Source organism: Ictidomys tridecemlineatus, chromosome 12 (assembly GCF_052094955.1).
Source record: "Ictidomys tridecemlineatus isolate mIctTri1 chromosome 12, mIctTri1.hap1, whole genome shotgun sequence".
Lineage (NCBI taxonomy): Eukaryota > Metazoa > Chordata > Mammalia > Rodentia > Sciuridae > Ictidomys > Ictidomys tridecemlineatus.
Genome location: NC_135488.1, coordinates 85913372 through 85936574, shown reverse-complemented (window position 1 = coordinate 85936574; position 23203 = coordinate 85913372). Strand labels below are relative to the sequence as shown.

General features: G+C 42.3%; 1 protein-coding gene across 6 annotated transcripts in view; it reads left to right on the top strand.

Annotated features, from left to right (window-relative positions):
- The window catches only part of Camkmt (calmodulin-lysine N-methyltransferase), a 376320-nt gene extending 353875 nt beyond the window's left edge, over nucleotides 1-22445 (top strand). For 3 of the 6 annotated variants that reach the window (XM_078029278.1, XM_078029279.1, XM_005324509.5), the window contains 3 exons: nucleotides 5269-5332; nucleotides 15987-16118; nucleotides 21826-22445. In XM_078029278.1, coding sequence (XP_077885404.1) covers nucleotides 5269-5332; nucleotides 15987-16118; nucleotides 21826-21903 — 274 coding nt within the window. In that variant the 3' untranslated portion in view covers nucleotides 21904-22445. Of the gene's footprint in view, nucleotides 1-5268; nucleotides 5333-14632; nucleotides 14778-15986; nucleotides 16119-21825 lie in introns of those variants that run through there. The other 3 variants (XR_013429006.1, XR_013429007.1, XM_078029280.1) reach the window with 3 other exon arrangements.
- The last annotated feature ends 758 nt before the right edge of the window (nucleotides 22446-23203 follow it).

Sequence of the window (23203 nt, the reverse complement as noted above, 5' to 3'; positions counted from 1 at the left end):
GGGTGCTGTTGACAAACATCAAAATATTAGAATATTTAACCACAGGTGTAGGAAAAAAACCTGCCTATTAAGTGCCTCAGTTGACTTGTTTAATGTTGAGTTTAATATAAGGATTCCTTTCTGCCAGTGTGCAGTCCAGCCCCGTCCTTGCTGCATTTAGAGCAGCGAGTGATTGTGAATTTTAAGCCTGTCTTTCCAGACTCCTGTTCAATCACAATGCAATCTAAGGTCTGGAAGTAAGATGTTTTCTTATCCAATGAACACTTTCATTCAGTGTTCGACGGCTCTCCAGTTTATTGTAACTGCAAAAATAGAAATGACTCTGTACATTTGAATTCTCAAAAGGCTTAGAAAGCATGTCTGAAATGCTACCTATAGCCTGACCGACCTGCCAAGCAGATGGGCACGCAGGACAGTTGGCACATCTGTGTGCCCACAGCCTCAGACTTTGAGAAGGAACGGGAGAGAGTAAATCAGCCTGCACATCCCGTCTCGCTCGCGCTCTCGGCATCTTCCCACTGGCCACACACTGTGACTACTTTTCTCTCTCTTTTTTACTTTCCCCTAAATGATGGGAAAAGTTTGGTTTTTTGACTATTTTTGTGAGAATGTTTTTCTTTCCCCTCAAGATCAAAATACCATTCCATAGGCTCCAGTCCTTTGACTTCCAGATGCTGTGATCACCAGTTTTCTAAATCACAACTCCCAGACCTTTAGCTCAATGTCATCAGCCCTTTCACCTGACACCTGGGAAGACTTGGTCCCTGACAAAAATATACCAGTTGCCCAAGATCTCGAAACTAAGGGCTAGAGCTAAGTGAGATTCAACCATGGCATCGTTCTGAGCTCCCATAAAAATCATTTAATAAATATTGAAAGGGGTCATCCCTCTGCTGAAAGTTAAGTCTAAAAACAGTGAATTTAACTTATCACATTTCACCATGAAAATTGCATATGGGTCTCCCTTTTGTGGTTATTGACAGAGAAATGTCTCCATATGCTCTGCACTAATAAATTTCTCTGGGAGAGGAATTACAGATTCTCCGTGCTCTGCATAAAATTCTGATTCTAAAGGAGGCAATGAAAATGGTCCAGCACCTTTCCTTTGTCAGAAAATCTGTGATTCAGATCAATGAACAAAGCAAGTGTCGCTGCCACCAGCAATGGCATGGAAGGGTGTGTGTGTGTGTGTGTGTGAGAGAGAGAGAGAGAGTGAGTGTTTAAACGGGCAAACTGGACTGTCAATGTATTTTGATCAGTAACTGAAGGGAGAGTTGAAATGGTATCTCCATCCCCATCACTGACCCACTCAGCCTTTTTAAATAGATCCACTTAAGCTACTGCTGTTCTCTGAGCCATTAGGACTTATTTAAGGGGTGAATTTTCAGGAGATTACATATCACTCCCACTAAAACACATTGAAATTGCTCATATGACGTACCCTACAAAGCGTTATAAATTCTGCTTCAGAGCTAAGTAGAAAAGTGAGCTTGCTTGGAATAAAGATCTATTAGGGAACTATGAGAATTACTTTTGGGAAATTTGATTTGGAATGATGAAGTAGATGCCATTACCTTTGAAATAACTGTGTTTGGAATGTGTGCTGTGGCTTAAGCTGCATTTTCCAGTTGCTCTGATGTTAACCTCTTTGTCACCATTACCAACATTAAGTAGAAATGGTGCTTTATAAGAGCATGCCTTAAGCTCATCTGGTAAGGTGCTGTTTATTTTTCTGACAATCTTCCCTGCTCTCAGGATGCACAGGTATAAAGTGAGAGAGGCCCCTCGTGTAGATGTTGCTCATCCCAACCAGCCAGGGCTTCTTCGGGCCTGAGGAACTGACAGAGGTTGCTTCTTAAAGAGCAAAAACAGAATGTTTTGCTAATAAAACTAAAGGTATTATTACCTCACTAAAGAATATGGCATAGTGTCCTGAAGAGCAAACTTTTTTTTTTTTTTTTTTTTTTTTAAGAGAGAGGAGAGAGAGAGAGAATTTTTTTTTAATATTTATTTTTCAGTTCTGGCGGACACAACATCTTTGTTGGTATGTGGTGCTGAGGATCGAACCCGGGCCACACGCATGCCAGGCGAGTGCGCTACCGCTTGAGCCACATCCCCAGCCCCAAGAGCAAACTTTTAAAAAGACTTAATTACAATTTAATTCCTTTCTCATCGATCCTTTTTGTAGCATTTGAATTAGATATATTTTGGATTCCAAGATATAAGGATATAGTTTTATGAAAGATGCGTGATGGTTGCTGGGTAGATTGGGGTAAGGTTTGCTCCCTTCTGGCGTGCTTTCTAACCCATCTGAAGAGGATTCTTTTTTCATTGCTCAAAGCACCTTCTCCATAGAGAATTTTCCACTGAACCTGTGGTGGACAAAGAAACCACATGTATTGACTTATTGGAAACTTCTCATGAACAGTTCTTTCTCAAATGAGAGAATCATCAAAGCAGAAGAGAACCTAGTCTTATGAGACAACTACCTAAGCACTGGTTCACCCCCAGCCATGCTGGTAAAGTTGAGTGCATAACCTATTTTAAGATCATTGAAACTAACACTCTATATAAACTTCCTCCATTTCAAGGACTGCGATGAGCTACCAGTCAGTTGGCAAGTAACTATTTGGTGGGCACTGTCAAGGAATACAGAATGGAAGCTCTTGAGAAAGAGAACTTCATCTTATTCATAGTTCATTCCCAGTGCCTACAAGAGCCCTGTGTATGTCATAGGTACTCAGTGATATTTGTGAACTAACGTATTATTAATTTGACATCCACTGCAGCCACATAAGTGGGCCTTTGTTAACAAGACCTCACATGAAGTGACTTGCCCAAAATCACGGAGCAGAAACATCAAACCCAGAGCTCTAATGAGCTTAAACGATGCTTCCCCCTATCTGAAATGTGGCCACATACAGTGGCCCTCTCTGAGGGAGGACGGTAGTCCTCCTCCTGACAGTCAATACTAAGGGTTAACCCAGAGAAGGACAAGGCAGGGTCCTGGAGCAGGCGGTACTCGCCATGCCACACGAGGAGCAGGGTGGCCAAATCAGAGGGGACTAACCTACAGTATTAAGAATAAAAGTGGGGCTTCGCTGGTCCTCTCTCGAGATGGCTGTTATGGATACAAGAGTTCCCCTGAAAAGCTCATGTGTTAGTTAATGCAAGAATGTTCAGAGAAATGATTCGATTGAACTGTGATCTAATCATTGGGTTAATCCATCCACTGGATTGATAATTGGGATTACTGGGTGGTTAACTACAGGCAGGTGGAGTGTGGCTGGAGAAGTAGGTCACTGGGGGCGTGCCTTTGGGGATTATGTTTTGTCCCTGGTTCCTTGTGCTTTCTCTCCCTGCTTTCTACTGCCATGAGCTCAGCAATATTCCTCCAGCACACCCATCTGCCATGTTGCTCTGCCTCACTGGGGGCTCATAGCCATGAAATCTGCTGACCATGGACTGATCCTCTGTAACCATGAGCCCAAAATAAACTTTTCCTACTCTAAATTGTTCTCATCAGCTATTTGATTACAGGGATAAAAAAGCCAACTAACACAATGATTAAAGCACAAGATGGCGCGGGGAGAGGGGTGTTATTTCTAAGGTATAAGGGATCAGCCACTGTAAGAGGGGAAAGCCAAGATATGATGGAAAGCTTTTCTACATTGCTTTGCAAAGCAATGCATTTGGACTTGTGTTATGAGTTAAGATGCTTTTTCAAAAGTAGTTCTCTTTTCCCTTAAAAGACATCATTGTCAATTTTTATGAAGTAGAACAGTTTTTTTGGTTTTGGTTTGGGGCTTTGTGTGTGTGTGTTTGGGGCTTTTTGTTTGTTTTTTGCAAAAATATCACCTAGAAGCAACGGCTCTGAAGCTGAAGCTGTGTGTATCTAAGCCATACACCATTATTATCTTGGCCATCTCCCCCATGCTGCTACTCTGCTCTAGGAGTTAGCCAACCTCTTAGACCACTGTAGCTGCAGTGCTTTTCTAATGTTGTAGAAGAGGCAAAACACCACACACACACACACAAAAAAAAAAAAATGCTCCCTGACTTCAATAAATTTCAAACCTAGGAGGGACGGCACTTCTGCCACACAGGAGACTGGAAAGAGAACCTCCAAAGCTCTACTTCTGGTACTGAGCTCAGAAAACAAAGAGGTCACTTGGAGTGCAGGTACTCTGGATGGCTGATGGCTTCTTGCCCCCCTTGCCTAACTCCAGCATCTGATGACTGGCTCCCCTGCCTGAGCTGTCCCTCTTCCTCCTCTGTGCTGGCAGGTTTGGAGTCTGGTGAGGGTCTGGACTCTTTGTCCAAGATGCTTTTGAATCTTCCAGAGGAAAGGAACCCTGTGTTCTCAAAAGGGCAGAAGGTAGAAGGACAAAAAGAGCCAAATTTCCCACTTCTCAACACTATTGCATTGTGGATTCAATGTCCAATGCATGATTTTGAGTGGAATGTATTCAAACCACAGTGCCAGGTATGACTAAATTAACTAACTTGCCATCTACTGCCAAGTAACCCACACTTGAACCTGGGACCTGCAATTTCAGATACAGTCTTCCAAACTTCCACAATAATGCCTGGCAAAGATAGGGTCAGACTAACCCAGCCAAAAGATGACAGAACAACAAAAATTCTCAAAAGACTGGAGGAGAAAAATGAAAAAATCACAGTGAACTGGAGAAGAATTAACATGGAGGTCAAGAAAGAAAAATCCAGGGTTACCACGGTTTCTCTGACATATTAGCAAAGCTTTGTTTTTGGAGCCGTTCACTCCTAGTGACTGGTTGAGTCTTATATCTTAGTGTTATTCCCAGTCACCAAAACCATTACCCCTGTCCTGTGCTTTGGATGCAGCGGGGCTGGTGGTTTGTTTTTAGATGACAGTTCCTTAGCACCCTGGGCAGACAGAGGGCCCAGGTCTATGGGATTCTAGGATCTAACAAAGGAAGTATGGACAGTGCTTCATCTCTCCCAGATGACACCTACTAAGAACAGTTTAGAAACTGTTCCTTTAACATTAACATATGCCCCACACGTGAGTCCTGGCCCGAAGCATGTGAATGGCTTGGTTTTAGCTGGATAACGATATCTTCTTTTTAAATTTTGCCCCCCAGCAAACACTTGAATGGAAGGAACCAATTTCTCTCTTTTTAGGATTGGGCAAACACGTGCAATGAGCCTTGTATTTATCACCATTAGTATCATTAGACTTGAAAACCCAGTTTAATCTGGATTCTGCTCTCTTCTCAATGTCAGTCTGTTTCTGGACCAGTACAGAGCCAGCCTTGTTGATGCAATAAAGAGATTACTCCGGCCCATGGTAAGTATGTTTCTATTTTCTCCTGAATACTGGCTACAGAATAATTAGTCTGTGCACAAAGATGGAGAGAGTAATGGAATGGCAGGATTAATGTCATGTAATACTTTAATACTTATTATGTCCAACTTCAATTGGGTCTTCTGATCTATCGGATTCTTTCCTAATCATAACTAGGAAACTTCTTACCCTTGGCCTTCCGATAAGGAACACAGTGGGTAGTAAAATAAATGAAACCGCTTCAAAGATAAGTATGAGATTATTTTTATCAAAGAATTTCTTGAGTCTTTTCCTTTGATAACCATATCTTCATATTAAAGTAGAAGTATGATATTGAAAGTTTTCTGTTGACTTCTGTCGTTTTTAATCCCTTCAATGGTAACCTTTGTCATTGGGTATTTATTTATCGCACAAAAATACTTTTTTCTTTTTATTTCTGTTTTTACTAAGGAAAAAAGGACTTTAAGATGAATCTGTACATTAAAAGTTCTTTGCTTTAAAAGGAAACCATTATTTACATATTATAAACATTAGGTCACAATGAAGCCAAGCATGGCATAAAATATTGTGCACATTTTTACATTTATATATCCATTTATGCCTGTGAGTAAATTACAGAGTTTGTATCCACTCTTATTTTGTTGGGCTGTTGTACTAAGCTAGGAGGTCCTGCAGCCTAAACGGAGAGTTAATATACATCTATTTAAAGTAAGAAAACGAGTTTAAAGCTCATGCATTAAAAAAAAAAAAAAATCTTGTAAGTATAGAAGACTCTTGCTGTGCCATAGGAATTTAAAATAGGTTAACAATATTAATGTAATCTAAGATAGGAGCTCACATTTATCTATGATGACTGCAGTGTGTGTGTCTATGTGTGTGTTTTCTAAAGTTTTGTTTCTAAAAGTCTTTTTTAAAAGGTTCTAGTCTTCTGACCTCGATGAGACTTATAGACTAATACCTTTCAATCTTTCTTTTATATCTTTTTCACATTGAAGGTTCCCAGAGCAATTTGATAATCATCCTTTGCCTTTCACTGTTGCTTTTTATTTTGTTATCTCTATATAGCTCAGAAACTTTAAATAGACCTCTCAGAGGAGTAACCACAGCTTTGTAAGTGGCAATCAATTCAATTAAATTGGCCTTCTCAATTCCCACAGTGAAGTGGGTAGTAGGCCTGAGGCAGAAGGGGACATGTTCCCAGCTACTGAGGGCTACTGCCTCAATTGAGAAGGCTGCCCAAGTTGAGGGTCAAAGAAAGAATACTGGGCTTCCTCATCACCCGTCAGCCTTGGGTGCTTCTTTAAGCCTTTGCAAGACCAACAGTTTCAGAGAGGGCAATGGGATTGTTGAATGCAAAGGCCTCTGTGAAAATGTATCATAGATAAATACAGTGCCTTCAAGGACTCCCTGATCTCACACTGCACAAACAGTGCTTCACCCATCACAACACCCCTTCAAAGCCTATTTGTGGCAAATACTCCATTTTGGAGCAGATTTGCATGATTTACCTGCCCAAGCTATGAATAGACCTAAATGCAGATTGGACTGGAATCTCTTGCTGCTCTTCTGGACCCTCTGTTAAACCCAGTCCCTTGCTGTCTGAGGTGTGGATCCACCCAGCTGCCCTCCTATTGATGGCCAATACTCACCTTTAGCCCAGAAAAGGACTAGGCAGGGTCTCTAGTAAATAGTATTTACTCATGCTATTTGAGGAACAGAAAGGCCAAATCAGAGGCCCACACCAACCTGCAGCAGTAGAAATGGCAGTAGTGGGCATCACGAAGGCCCCTAGTGGGCTGGCAGATACCAAGCCTACTGTATTTTCTAGCCTAAAGCACATTTGGCCCATTGTCAGAAGAGAGATTTGAGATTGGGATGGTACATGAACTTACTGAAATTACCACCCAGAGTCTCATCCCCATTGGGAGGTCTAAGGAGGAAGGGAACATGCATCCCTGGGCCTTCACTCAGGCAGACCATGGAGGGTCACGTGGCAGTGAAAAGCTGCAGTTCCACACCCTGTGCTGGTGGGCCAGCAGGGTTTCTTCCCCACAGTGTGGGGGAAACTCAACTCTTTCCCTTCTTAGTTCTCAGGGCTGGTTTCTGCTTCCAGGGACACCCTCATGGTGGACATGTTGCAGAAGTCACAGCCCAAGCCTAAGATAACATTCAAGGTTTTATAGCATTCTAGTTAGAGCTGGCTTTGGTGTTCTCCTGAGTCTAGACAGCTCCTCCATGTTTTTGTGGCCCACATTCTGAACACAGTATAAATGGCTCACAAGGAAGCAAGATAGGGGGCTACACAGGTGCATCCTGAGTGCTTGGTGATTCAGTGCAAGACATTGCAAATTCAGGGTTCTCAGCAGAAATCACAATGCGGCCAAATGCTTCAAGTTTGTAGGTGACCCCAGTATCTGAAGGTCAAGTATAGTGAATGGAAAGAGTCAGGAAAATCTGCATATAAAACCCAAGTGTGCTCTTACTACCTACCTAGTCTCTAAACCTGAGTTTTTTCACCTGTAAAAAGGCAGGACTAATTCCTACCTTGTATAAAATATTTACATATGTAAATACCAGGCATGTACCTGGTGCCCAGGACACATTCCAAAATGAGAGCTAGTTCTTTTTTATTGTTGTACCAGCTTGTCAGGGTTCATACAGGAGACACTTGTCCTAAGGTATGCTGGCCTGGCTAGAGGGAATTCCAGATCCAGTTTAGCAATGACGAGCTCTGGAACCAACTGTCTTGTCCCATTTTTCCCCACAAAGGGAAAGCAGGGAAGTTCATCCGGGCTCTTATGGAGCTCTGTCAACTGTGAGAGCTTCGGTTCTCCTTGTGAAGAGAGCTCTAGGGGCAGAAAACTTAGGCTCAGATCTGAATGCTGCCATTTACTAGATTCATCCTCTGGAAGCCTCAGTTTCTGATCTGTGAAACAAGCAGTAAACAAACCCAAGTCATGTGAATGATGGCCTCTGAACAGCTCTTCACACTTAGCTCCTGCTACCCCACAGAACTAGAGACTTTCTGATTATGGTGAATACAGAATGCAGGGGGCATTTTTCTGAGCATTTTCTGAGCATTTTCCTTGGAGAAATGCTGGCAGGAGAGAACACTCTATTTTCTGATGTGGACTCTGGGAATTACTGCACATAACTGACCTTGCAGTGTATCTATCCCCTGACTTTCTGTCCCAAATTCCTGCAGTAGGCCCTGCCCTAGTCCCAGGAGGATTGCCTACCTAGAAGAAGGTGACATCTTTTGCTACAGACAGCCCCCACAAGCAATGAGGAGAAAGATGACTACACTGGCAAGAGCAAAATAATGCAACATGAAGGTTCTAGTGACATTCCCTGGGAAGAAGTGAAATCTGCCATGTTGGGGAGTCCAGTTGCTTGATTTCTAGATTGAGTAAATCATCTGTTGGTGGAGGTCAGAGGGTCCAGAAGCAAAGAAAGAAGATGGGGTGCGGGGTGTTTCTCTGCTTTCCATATTTATTACAGAGTCATAAGTGAAGGAAGACAAGCAGCCAGAGACAGCTTAGCCATCCACATGGACTGCTGGCTTGACCCAAGGGCAATGTCAAATCCCGAGGCTAAACTTAGATCCTCAGCCAAGCAGGCCCCTGTGTCTGGTAAGTCATTATAGACAGCCCTGAATTTCATCAGGAAATGGTTTGCCACCTGCCCCAAACTGACACTTTTCTCAACTTGCTGGTTTAAAGAAACCACAAAGATAATAGACCCCTGCTATAATACTACTCACTAGCAAACTTAACAGATTGAAAAGAATAGAATATTAAAAAAGAATGAAATCAGCAAATTTTACTCATTCCAAGAAGCAACCTCTCCCACCCCCATTTTCCCTTCTGGTGAATGGTTTCTTGTTGCTCATGATTGATAGGGTGGCTCCCCGTCTTCGTGTTCCCTAAAGTCTGTGACAACAGCAATGTCCAATATCAGAGGACCTGAATGTAATTTAAAATCCAGTCACAGCAGCCTGCAAGTTGACCTGTAGTCCATAAATGACAACCAACAAATGGTATCTACTAATATTGCTCGGAAATGGCTTTGGGTCCAGGGAGGGGAGCCAGGCCAGTGAGGCAGGGTAAGTTCACTCAGAAGCATGAGGAGATGGATGGGGATGCAATATTGATAGCTCTCCAGCTCGTTATCACTGCTGGCCAATTGTCAGCAATTCAGAATTATCACTTTGGAATCCATTTAACCTTCTTCAGCAACTGGCCCTAGCTGACCACCAAATTCCAGGAGTCCCGCCTATATCCAAGGAGTACCGTACATGGAAATCATGGACTCTCATTTTAGAGGAGTAATATCATTTCATGGGGAGAGTTCCTCATCTTTTCTGTGACTCTGACATCTCTGCCCATATCTGTTCAAACATCTGTTTTTTGCTTATCTGAGGGAAATTACCTGGTGTGGGTGGGCTCAGAATGGTGAAACTGTTCAAGGACACTTGTCTGCTTGCCAGATCAGAGGCCCAGCAAATCCTCACCTGTTCTCGGTGAAAAGCTGTGATCAGGCATACCTAGCTCACACAGTTGTAGGAGTGCTCAGAAACACTGGTTATTGCAACAGAGAGCCCTTAGATCATTTTGAGACTCTCAGAGGAGGGGCCCGGCCCTAAGAAGCTCTTTTCTAAGCACCACCAAAGTGTTGATTCAGACACAAGGTAGGCTTTAGGAATTTAGAATCTGGTTGTAGAGATGTAACATGTACACAGGTAGAACATACGGACAGTGCAAAATATGAATCTTTCAGTTTACTAGAGAGAATGTGAGATGCTCAAAAGTTTGGACTCAGTCTTCAGTCAACAAATATTTGTTGAGCAACTACTGTCTGCCTGGCACTGGACTCAGGAATGTGGGGTAGTGGTATAAATATGAATGAGGGGGACTGTGAGACTCCAAGCATAGCACAGATCAGATTAATACAGGAGCTACCAGGAATTCGAAGGCGCCGTGGCGGTACTAAGAAAGAGGTACCAGGAGAAAGAATGATGAAGTGCTTTGGAGGTTTCCCTAAGAGGCAGCTGCACTGGACTTCAGCCTTGAGTAGTCAGAAGGATGTTCCAAGCCTCAGAAGAAGAGGAAAGAAGTAGCCGCCGTCGTGGGGGACTCAGAGCTCACATGTGTGGAGTGTTAAAGAGCATGGAACCAAGGAGAAATTTTATCTCCCTGGAGTATAAGAGTGTCTACCTTAGCTGGTACAGTGGTGCACACCTGTAATCCCAGTGACTCAGGAGGCCCCAAGAACTTAACAAGACCCTATCTGAAAATAAAAAAAAATGAAAAGGGCTGGGAATGTGGCTCAGTGGTAAAGTGTCCCTGGATTCAATCCCCAATATAAGAGACAGAGAGAGAGAGAGAGAGAGAGAGAAAGATAGAAAAATAGAATGTCTGTCTTATTTGGGGGTTAGCATCAGTGAGGGACAGGAAGTGAAGTTACCGCTAGTTTGGGTACCATTGTATAAGAGGCTAATAACACTATAATGAAGAAACTGGGCTTTATCATGACTAACAAAAAGCCATTGAACATTGGTGGATAGCGGTGTTATCATATATGAGTTCTAGAAAGATCACTGTGGCCACAGAATGGAGGTTGGATTGGAGTACAGGAGAGCTTGACTCCTCAGGGTCCAGCATGGACCACCTTCTAATTGGAGCTCATGTAGACCTGATGACAGCAAAGGAGATATTGAATGGATATTCATTAAGAGATTCATCCAGGAAATGTTTGCTCACTGCCTCAGTGCTAGACACTCTGCTGGGTATAGGCCTGGGGATGGAGTAAGAGACAATATGATCCCGCCCTAAAGGAGATCACCATCCAGTGAGAGAGAGAAGCAAGTAAGTAGCTGCCTATGGGTGTGGGAGGGCAGAGCAGAGGTGTGCAACTCATGGAGACAGAGAGCTAAGTGGGGCAGGAGGCACTGTGTGGAGGCCAGATGAGGTCAGCAAATGCTTCACAGGAGCATGATGTCTAGTCTGGGTGCTGAGGGATGAATAAGAGTTCACCATGCAGACAAAATACTGGAGGTACGAGGAGCATTCTACTCCAAGGAAATGTTTGCATGTTTAAAGACAAAGAGGTGAAAAAAAAAAAGAACATACCAAGGGGCTGTGGTTACTTTGGCCCAAGGTGAACATAAGAACAGCAGGAAATCCTCATGTAGTAGGACAGGCACATGGAGCTTTGTCTATCACCCCAAGAAGACGGGACCCACGTCAGTCATTTTCAACCCCTACTTAAATGGCAAAACCCTTCCGTCAAAAAAAATTTAGCCAGCATCTCAAAGAGATAAAAGAGGGGGCTGGGGTTCTGCTCAGTGATAGAGCACATGCCTACCACCCACAAGGCCCTAGGTTCAATCCCCAGTACTCCCTCTCAAAAAAAAAAAAAAAAAAAAAGTGAAGCAGCTTTAGTTAAATGGGATGTAAAACAAACAAAGGAAAAAAACTAGTACTTCCAGTCCTGGTCCTTTTGTCCCTCCAGGTCTCCCCTGAAGCAATTCAGGATTCACCTGGAGACAATGTATCGCAGGGGGGGGTATGGCATTGAAGATTCTTGAAAGGCAATGCTTTTTTCCCAGGTTTCCGGCTTCATTTTGAAAGCTCTGGGTATGAAAGTGGTCAGTATCTAGGAGGTACTCAGCTCCATGACTGAGTATGTGGGTGTGTGCGGTGTGTTTGATAGGTGATGGATGCCCTGGGAATCAAGGGTTTGGGATCGAGGATATTGGGTTCCATTTTAGACAGAAGGAGTTCAAGGTGGCTTGAGAATATTCATACACAGGGATGAGCAGGCACTTGGAACTATGAGTGTGGGCCCTGGACAATGGCGAATGGTGTGGTTACAGACTTGGGAGTTATTGATGTGTAAGTGATAACTGAAGTCACAGACCTCAGTACAGTTGCCTAGAATATAAAATGTGAAGAAACAGTAGGTAGTGGTCCCCAGGCCACTACCTGGGGGGAGGTGGGCCAAGAGAAGCCAGGAAAGGAGACTGAGAGAGATGGTGGGAGAGGAAGCAGGCAGAAACCAGGCAAAAGAAGCAGAAAATGAGCATCAGCTTAAATATGTCATTGGTGTTTAATAATTGGTTGCTCAGAAATGAAAAAGGAATAAAGGCATTTCACCAGCATAGCATATTCCTTTAAAATGAACCTGAAGCATACCTATTTTTTTTTCAGAAGTATACACCCTATAATATGTGAGTATAGAGTAGACTAGCAAAATAACAACAACTGAATTCACAATGTAAACAGTATCATTGTTGTTTAGTGGTACTTCTCTCTCTTCTCTCCAGGGGTAAATGAATTCCCTCAAATTTCTGCACATCAGTCAAATTTTTACATTCAATTGAGTGTTCATTCTGAGTTTAAAATGACTCCGTGACTGAATGCTTAGAAAGTTGTGCCTTGGTAAATTGAAAATAATTTTTCTAAAGTGATGGGCTAATTTGAAATCTATATTCTTTTTCTTGTGTTGATTTCTTTTTTTTTTTTTTTTTTTTTTTTTTGCAGCCTAAATTGTAAGGTGCATTTCTCGGGTTGCATGGCTTCACAGATGAAGTGCCCTGCTCCCCTGGAGACACTGGTGGGCCTCTAAAGCCATTCATTACTGTGTAGGGCAGGGGCTGCATGCAGTAGGGCTCAATAGGTGTTTATTAAATAAATGGATGATGTGCTACTTTCTATCCTAAATATTAATCCACATCTCAAAAGTATCTGTATTCAACAAAACAAAAAAGTAAACAACTTAACACTCATAACTGAGCTATTACAGATTAAAACTCCCCCTTGCTCTTTCTCTTTCTTGTGGGAAGAGGATTGGGTACAGATTACTGCCCTCTGACATGCCTCCATAGCAGCTGACTCTGGGAAAGCTTCTTGGAGAAATCTTTTTAAAAAGAATAAGCAATAGAATGAGGCCATCAAATTCCCAAAGACTTGTATTTTTCAAATTTCCCAACATCTGGATTTAGTTTAGTCTCTCAACAAATGTTGCCTGAGTGCCTACTACATGCTAGGCACCAGGAAATTCAGTGAATAAGCATTAGCAGATGCTGTTGTCATGGAGAGTGCATTCCAGCCAGAGGAGAGCATTAACAAACAAGGATGTAAGCGTGTCCCCAGTGATAAGTGCTAAGAACAAGAACAAAGCTCACAGAAGGGGTGGAGAGCTTGGGGTGGGGTGGGGCTTCTGTTCTAGATACCTTGGTTAGGGAAGGACAGATAAACTGAGCCCTAGGAAAGAAATGTTTGGGCAGAGAGTACTGCCGTGGGCTTAGTTATGGTCCCCTTAACCTTTCACCCCAACTCAGGGGTAAGTGGGAAGTGGGGGTCATTGTGCTTTGTGAATGCAAACATCAGCCCAACCAAGAAACCTGTCGCCCTGTAAACGTTATGATATGTAGCTTAGATAATAGCTGGAAAAATAACTCTTCAATTGTAACTGGAAGACAGTCTTTGCAGGTGACTTTAAAATGAAACAACTTCCATTATTCAAAAATCCAGAGTGGCAACCAGCTCTTAGAAATGACTAAAATGACCTACTGGTATTCCTTCCTTTTTTTTTTTATTTAATGGAGACTTTTGCTTTCCTGCTGAGACCATGTATTATATCTAGTTTCACATAAAAATGAATTTTTGCTGCTAAGTTTGAAAACTGCCTGAAAATAGCAATTAATTTTGGAAAAGCTGACAGAACCATAAGTGTAGTGGCATGATTGGTGCTGCTATAATTATGTGCCTGAGTGTGTACATGTCTGTGTAAACAGAGTATGAAAACACTCTTTATGTCCAGGACAGTATATCAGTGCCTTTTATTTCAGGTGAATGGGGGAGAAAGAAATGATAGAATTTTTATAGCACTTTTGGGTGGTCTGGATTTTTCTAATCTGACATCTGTACTCTCTTGTTTTTCAAATTATTTTCACATTCACCACCTCATTTGCTCCTCACAAGTTGCTGGAGGGAAGAAAAAAGAAAAGGCAGGGGAGCTTTGTTCTTTTCATTTGATGGATGACAAAACTCAGTGGGTCCGCTAGGAGGGCCGAAGGAGTAGATTGGGCTATGTCATCTCCAAGGTACCTTCTAGCTCAACAGTTCAATGACTTTTGATGATTCTGTTTGATTGTCCTTGGGCGCTGCAGCTGTTTAATGGTAGAGACTCCCTTTAAATCCAGGATCCTTTTGACCACACAGTTCCTCCTTATTTTCTTTAAACCCTTCACTGCTCGCTTAATCATCTGCAAAATGGAATGTCTACGGTACAACATAGTGGAGAAGATCACTGAGGGGACCAAGGGGAGGGATTGTGAAGCACCGTGCACGGTGGTAGCTGTCATTATCATCATCATCATCATCACCACCACCACCACCACCACCGTTAGTAATAAGGAGACAATGTAACATAGCAGAAAGAGGTTAGTGTTGAAATGGGAGGATGAGCTTCTAATCCTTTACTGGTTGTGTCACCTTACCAATTATCCACCCTTTCCGAGCATCCTATAAAATGGACCTGAGAATACCTGCAGTGGAAGGTGGTATAGACTAAAGGAGACGCTGTGTGTCTGGATGCTTAGCCCATGGTCTCATACATTCCAGTTGCCCGATAAATGACCCATAAGTATGAGTGATAATCTTTCAAAAGGAACAAAAATATTGTTTCATGATTCCTTCAAAACCAAAGTGGCATTTCACAGAAGTGAAATGTAACTTAGAATTAACAGAAGCACGCAGCCATCTCTTTTTAAAAAGTAGGAAGAAAATAAGGTTCAGAAGTTTGACTGCTCTGTGTACATGTGGTGGGGGGGAACTGCACATACCAGTAGTTAGCAGATAGTCATTATGGAGTTCCATGTCAGATGGCCTTCTAAGGTCCAGTGTGTATTTTATTCGAGTCCTCCACTCTCCTCACTGCAACAGTCTAAAAAAGACTGTGTGGCGATTTAGATCAATCTGTTTACCCTCATTGCACCACATTCTTTGAAAAGCAGCCTTTCAATGGCTGTGATGAACTACTTTCCTATAGTGAAGACCATTATGAGGGATTCAATGAAGTTAGAAACTAAAAGCCTGTCACCTTGTGTCTCTAGCAAGGGAGTCATGAAAAGGGCTGGTGACAGGACAGAAATGTGAAAGTGCTCCAGTAGGGATTGTGGTCACTCCTCCCTTTGGACAATTTCTTGGTTCTGAATTTTCAGGGCATCGTAAATTAACATTTATAGGCATCTGTAGCCACATACTTTGGAGCTCTGTTGGTGGGTGCAATGGAGTCACAGGTGAGTGGGTCTGCCCCAGATCTAATCAGTGGTTTAAACCATCAGACCTGAGATGGTGTGTATTGTTCAGAATGCTAACTTTCAATCACATTTTGTTTATTATGTGCCTTGTTTTAAAAGTATAAAACTGGCCATTTGAATGTGAAATATCTATATCTCTATATATGTATTTTTTTCCTTGTTTGATGTATAGCTATCCTTGAAATTGTCCTTGAATGCCCATCCTGTGTGGATATCTCTAGAACAATTGAGTTTCCCTGAGAGAAGTATGTTAAGTGCTTTGACCAATGTCTATTATGTTTTGTTGCCTTCCAGTTTTAAAATGCGTGAATTTCTATTTTAATGTTCTAGGGAAAAGCAATGGTGTTCGCCCCACACCGAGGGAATACTTTAAACCAGTTTTGCAATCTAGCTGAAAAAGCTGGTTTCTCTCTCCAAAGACATGAAAATTATGATGAACACATTTCAAACTTCCACTCCAAGGTTAGTTTTCTGCTTGTGTTAGATAACACTTTAATCCGCATTGCATTTTGAAGAGATCATGGTCTTTTTGGCAGGTAACCTAAATATTTGATTAAAGTACTCCTTAGGTGTGTTGCTTCTGAACAGCTATTTGTATCTGATTATTTTGTGTGGTAAAGCCATCTTTTATCTTTGCGTGTCTAGAAGGATTTTACAGAAACTGTTCCTGTTTACTCCGTTCTCTGAAACAAACTAATCTTTTCATTCATAATAGACTAATTTGTAAGATGCAAGAGGAGGTGGCATAGAATGAATGATAAACATGCATTTGTATTTTAATGAAAACCTTCGGCTTTTAAGTAGGTTAAATGCTTAGCTACACTGAAATAAATAGAAGGTGAATGTCTAATTGTATCATGTTGGACTGTAAATCCTTATCTCTGCTTGCTTTATGGCTGGGTCAGTTGGCAGTTTGAGACTGTTAAATCTCATACAGAATTTCACAGTTGTGGGGTTATATGTCACATCGAGGCGCTACAAGATTTAGGTCAAAAGCACTTATCTGAGAGTGATTTCTAAGCCTGCTTACATAAAGCAATGTTATCAGCCTTTTTATTATTTATGGGTACAGGGCAATATAGGACACTAAGAGGCAAATGTTCCACAGAAAACTTTTTAGGATTCTCACATTTGTTAGTACATGTCCCAGTGACTAGTCTAACATGAATTACCTCTGTAATTCTGCACCTTACAGAAATCTCCCTTTGCTGAGCTACTATGACTTTGGCAAGAGACTTTGATTAGTCATGTTTTCACAAGTTATGGCTGCAGAAAAGCCAAAGCCTAGTCTTAATTTCCTCCTGGGACAATGTGAATAGCATTTTTTTTTATTATTGCCCAGAACTGTGATATAATCTAGAAGTATTTTTACTCTTGAAAAATTATATACAAAATGAATCTGATCCTCCAAGTCAGAGAAAGGAAATTCTCACTTTCTGGAAAGGGGTTTATTTTTTGGGTGTCTAGGGCTCCCTTTAGTCCCTGCTTTGAGGGCTGCGGATGATGCTCTGCAACAGAAAGAGTTAAATTCATCATCGTCTAAGCAAGATCAGGCCCATTGCTCAGAGATTCAGAAAATAGAAACAGGCTTGGGCATGTAGCTCAGTGAAATAACACTTGTCTAACATGCTCAGTGGCCCTGGGTTCGAATCCCAGCACTGCTAAAAAAAAATAAAATAAAAGCTGGATAACACCTTACATGCTTCTCCAGCCTCATATCTTCCCCCTTTTCAGTTCCTCCTCAGAACAAAAGGAATGGCTCTGAGGGCTTCACCTAGTGTGGAAAGGCGTTTCCTGGCCTTTTGGGTTCCTGCACCCAAAGGGATAAGGTAGCCTTCTCTCCAAGGTCAGGCTGAAGCTACAGGGATCGTTGATGTCTGATTCACTGTCATGTCATTCACTTGTGCCCTAGAACAACAAATGCTTTTAGTTTCTCAGTGACAGCTCCAAAGAGCCAGGATATGGGTCTTTCTACCAGTACAGATGTTCAGCATGGCCCCTGAGACCTTCTGTCTCCTCCCCAAAACATGTGAAGTGTGTTGAAACATGCGAGGCATTTATGTCCTTGGTGCCACCTCTCCTGTGTCTAGAACCTGAGTGTCAGTCCCTGGAGGATAGCAGCCTCCTCTTTTTATTTCCAGTGTGGCACACTACCCTGCTAAGCACAGCACATTCCACGAATCCCTGAGTGTGCCTCTTGCACACCATACCCATTTAGTACTCCATAAATAATCCCCAAGCTGAGTGCTTGGTCGCACAAAAATAAATTTGCATAAATAACTAAGTGACCTTCCTTTTTCACTCTTGATAATTGCTTAAAAGTCAAATTTCACACCTTGCTGACACTGGACTGAAAAAAACAGTCCTCTCTGTGTTATTGTGAGGGGGTCAAATTGGCATGTTGTGCTCAGGAAGTAGAACCCTAGGGGACTTCTCTGCAGAGTTAGGGTCCTCTGGTACAGGACACTCATGATATCTATCAGCATATATCATCTGGTTTGATGTCCTGCTTCTAGCAAAAGAATGTCTCTCCTCCCTGTTGTCCCTGCTCCAAACAGCAGGAAACTGCTGACCAGACAGAACCATGTCTGTCACCGGCTCCAGGTTGCACAAGAGTGGTCCTTTGCAAGAGAAGGATCTCGCCCAGAGGCCAGACAGGGAGCCACGCTGGAGGGAAAGGGGAGCGTCCCCAGCACACGCGAGCCCAAGTACCCTTCAGCAGGAGGCGCGGGGCAGAAGCCGAGGGCAGCACCCTGTCCCCCTGGCCGCTGCCCGCCGTCTGGGGCTCCGGACGGACGTGGAGACGTGGAGGGGCCGGCGCGGCCACCGGGAACCTCCACCCCGCGGCTTTGTTGGCCGCGTGCTAATAGCCAGGGCTTAAAAGTTTTCCATCTTGAGCGGCAATCAGCTTTCTTCCTCTCCATCTCTGGCCAAAGCCCCATCGTCCCTGGGACGCGCCTGCTCCCCAATGGAGGAGCCGCGTTTTCCTTGAGGCTGCGTGTTATCCTCTTAGCCCTACTGTGTTGGAATAGAGCGTAACCAGCTGGAGGACTGTAAGACGCCTGATAATGCCGCTCTTTTCCGCTGTCCCGTCTTAATCTTGTTACACAAATGGTTGTGAAGAGATTCATGAATTTTAATTTTGCCCTCTGCATTAGTGCCTCACGTCACTCATACACAGCTGCCTTCTATGCCGAGTTTTTCACCCCTCCTCTTACAACAGGGGAAAAAATTAGTTACAATCTTGGCAGTAGTGCAAGGTAAAAAAAAAAAAAATCTACAGATTTAGGCAACCACCCATGAAGCTGATTAACAGTCAGTGATCAGGAGGAACAGCTTTGCCTCTTAAACTTTTCACCTCTCATTGTTAACTGTGAAATTTTATTTCCGTTAAAAAGCAAGCCTGTAATCAAAACGGTGCCATTCTGCACTTTTCTGCCAGTGCTTTTGTTAAATGGTGCCCACACCATGCAGCCAGTGTGCTCAGGAACCGGGCAGCCAAAGGTGTAGTCTGTTTTTAAAATATTGCCTTTCTGTTCGTCCAGGCAACAGGAAGAAAAATAAAACACTTCCCTCTCCTCCCTGGCCCTTTGGTCGCCTCCAGGCTGGGAATGCAACTCACTGCCCCACAGGGTGGTGCAAAACCCTTAGGATGTTAAGACAGCAAATGGTTCAGCAAGGTAGAGAGGACTCGGAGATTACAGCTGGCTTGAAATTAGTTGATGAATATACCCTCATTCATACAAATATCCTTTTGAAAAATAATTTTACAAGCCATGGGTTGAGCTTTTTTTTTTTTTTAACTTTTGCAAAACCCGCCGGCGTGTTTATTTTGTATATTTTTGTACTTAGCCATGAAAATAGGCTTGAGCTCAACTGTGAAGTCGGTACATTGTGTTAAAAGCACGGCCATATTGCACTTCTGCTTATCTATTCAAAATGCCACATTGCAAGTGGCTGGTGCTTATAATCTGTATGGTGTGCTGTTGATAATTGTGGATACTGTAAAGGGTAAACAGTCTGAACTCCACTCCTGCTGCTCCTGTTCCCGCAGTAGTAAGGCTGAGCGTGTTACATCCAATTATGAAGTAAAGCATAATGCTACTAATAGCAGCTATATAATTTAGTTCGGTCCTCAAAGACCCTGTTTTAACCTATGAAATTGAAAAATTGTTTTATTCACAATTTGCTTTTTGTTCATTTTTTTTCCAGGTGCTTTTTCATTTCTTAAAATTATAATTATTAATTGGGCAAAGAAGTATAGGCTGGGTAAATGGAATTATTCTTGAACCTCATAACATTCCCCCCATCAAAGCAGGTATTTTCCATCAGATGGTGGCTGTTCAAGTACCCTCCCATAACACACTTGGTGATTCAGAAATGACCCGGTGCTGGGTTAGACTGTCGCCTCTAAGGCTGGTGGGCTCTTCCCCGTTGCTGGAAGGGCTCACAGTCAAGACAAGGCTGGCCCCCAGCCCCTTCCACCACCAAGCCTCCGCTTTAGCCTCCAGAGGTCAGCATAGAATTCAAGTTAAAAGTGATTTCCAACCCATATTTACAGAAGAATTATTTATCCCACATATTACCTCAGGGACTTTATAAAGAGCTCATTTGAGTCTCCGTATATTAGTGCATTGTGAGTGAGCAGGTCAGCTGACTCAGACTGAGTAATCAACTTTCCTTATCCCCAATCCCCAAGGAAAGAATGTAGCTAGCTTGGCCCCCTCTTCTCTCTGTAAAATATTTCAGTGAGTTCCCTCTATTTCTAGGGCGACTGGCAACAAAGGTGTTTACAGTTGGTAGATCCTGGCAAGTGGGCATGGATTGGGAAGTCCGTGAAGGCTTTTTCTCGGCATTTTAAAATAACTATTATTAGATTAAAGAGGGATGCTGAGTGAGGGACCTGTGTTTAGGATTAACACTGTCGATACTTTGGCGGCCACAAAATCCACAAGGCCTTTTCTAAATAGACAACTAATCATCTGTGAACAGAACAAACACCATCTAAGAAAACAGAATGAAGGCACTTTAGTGATTGTACCACCATCAGTTCTTAGGAAAGTGGATTAGAAAGTAGACTGGATTGGCTTTATGTTCCCCAGTAGGAAAGGAAAAGTGGGCTCATGGCTCCTGTCCTTAACAGTGAGGGCATGCCACAGTTTGGGAACGTGGCTTAGAAGAGACATGCACTTCAAAAAGATTCAGGCGGACCAACTCAGGAGAATATGATGTTGGAGCCATTCATATAGCTTTAGGGTAGGGGCGGGGATCTGTGACTGATTTGAAACAATAAAGGAATTGGTTCCATGTATAATTAAAATAAATGTTTATTTTCTGATCCTTATACGCTAAAAAAATGAATTAACAGTTGCCTTAAAAACACCAACTTCAAAAATATTGTCTTTACAAATAGCAAATTACTATTTGTGAAAATATAAATGTCACTGTCAAAATTATTCTAGGCAAATGAGGAGAAAAAAGTCCACATTAGGTTTGAGGATTTTGGCTTTTAAAATGTTATCACTTATGCTCAGAACTTCACCTGAGCAGTATCAAATGTTTCTGCTCTAATTGTCGGAATATGTTCTTCTCCTCAGAGAAAAGAATTTTTAAATCATCATTAATATTAAAACCCTAAGGAGCACCTGGAGAGCCTTCCAAATATCTCAGGCCCCAGAAGCCTGTCCCTGTGCCCAGGTGTTGCAAGGTCTCCAAACAGCGATCTGAAATGCCTGCCTGCCTGCCTGAATGGTGTGGTGCTTCTCAGGGAAAGGGAGGATCTAGAGCAGAAACTTCCATGCCCAGTGACTGGTATGGGGAGATGAAGGAGCCCAACTCTCCCTCCAATCACAAACATGCAGTTTGATTATTCATGAAAAAACACCTTACTCCCACCTAAAACAAAGCAAAACAATGAAATTGTGGATACTGTGAGCAGAGAAGACATTTCAGAGTTGCTATTTTTATGAAAAAAAGACTCCCATCTTCGTGTATAGTAGTTATGCCAATGCTATTGAGAACTAATTTGAGTTGCTTTTTTGTGATTAATTTTTCCACAACTATATATTTAGGTAAAAAGTCTTAAATATATTATAATCGACATTAATATCAACTGGTAAAAATTCCTAATCTGAATCTTCTTACCTTCTTTTTCTATTATTATTTACAGTTGAAAAAAGAAAACACAGATATCTATGAAGAAAACCTTCATTACCCCCTTCTGCTTATTTTAACCCAAAATGGATAGAAGAGTAAGCTTCTCAGAAGATGAAGAAAACATCTATTACCCAGGGAATAATAATGTATGAAAACAGGAATCTGCAATGGATATAATATGGTTCCCTGAGATTTTTGAGGCCCCAGGACTCAGGGCCCCCACCCAATCTTCTACATTCCACACATGGGCTTGGGTTAGGGACTACCCAGGCGTACCCACATCATCTCCAGCCATCTCCGCCTCCCTCCTTCACCTCCTCTTTTTACAGTCTGCTTGTTGCTTTTCTTATACCAAACCTTTGTTTGTCTTTAAATATGTATAAGCAGGCTGTCTGAGATTTGAATTTGACTTGTGAGCAACCTAAATATTTTTCCTTCTAAAACAGAATTTCTTTTGATGATTCCTCCCTCCCACCCCCCCCCCTTTAAAAAAAAACAAAAACAGGTTTTTGTTGTTTTGGTGATGATAGTTTTTAATCTGTAAACATAGCAAACATCATGATTCTTTCCTGGTTAAAAATAAAATAAAATACATCTTTCTGCTCTCCCTCTAATAAATTCTATTAAATTTGCCATCTCTTTCTCTGTCTCCCTCTTCCTCTCTCATTCTTTTTTCCCCTTTAAACAGGATGTTTTTTTCCCTATAGATGTATAAGAAATGACTACATCAGCCCAAAGCCTCATAAACTGACCGTTTGTCCTCTGGACACAATAGCGTGGCCAGCCCTCTGCTCCTCCTCTCCAATTATGTGTGATTAGTCTCAGTGTGCTGTGTCAAGGAGGGGGAGTGTGCTGAGTGCTTATTATCTGTTTAGGTACAAGAAGAGCACATTTAGGCTCTGGCTATGAATGAAAAGTGAGCCTTTATCAGGGCTTAAATCTAACTGCTGCTGTTCTCCAGGCCTCTTTCAAAACAGGCCCTTTCCAGAGAAATTTTGAATCAATGGTTGATAAACTAGATTGCAACCAGGGGGAGTTTTAAAAAACTCAATCACACAATTATCTTATTTAAAATAAATATATATTGTTAGATGCTGTGATTCAAGAGTGTAGCAAACATTTAATAGGTGCTACCTAGGAGGAGGAGAAAAGGACTTTCCTACAGGGAGCCCAAGCCTGCCCTGCCCAATGCACCCCCAAGATGCTCTAATGCCTTTTGTGGAAATTCAGATGTTTATCTGTAAGGAATCATCTGTGCCCACTTTGGCAGTAATGTCATTAGGTAGGTTAGCTACATATCCTCATATCTTTAGCAGAAGCAAAGTGTGTTTTCAGTGTGATACAATTAAAGTCGTGGTGGGGGGTACTGAGGGGTGCATCCTTTTGCATGT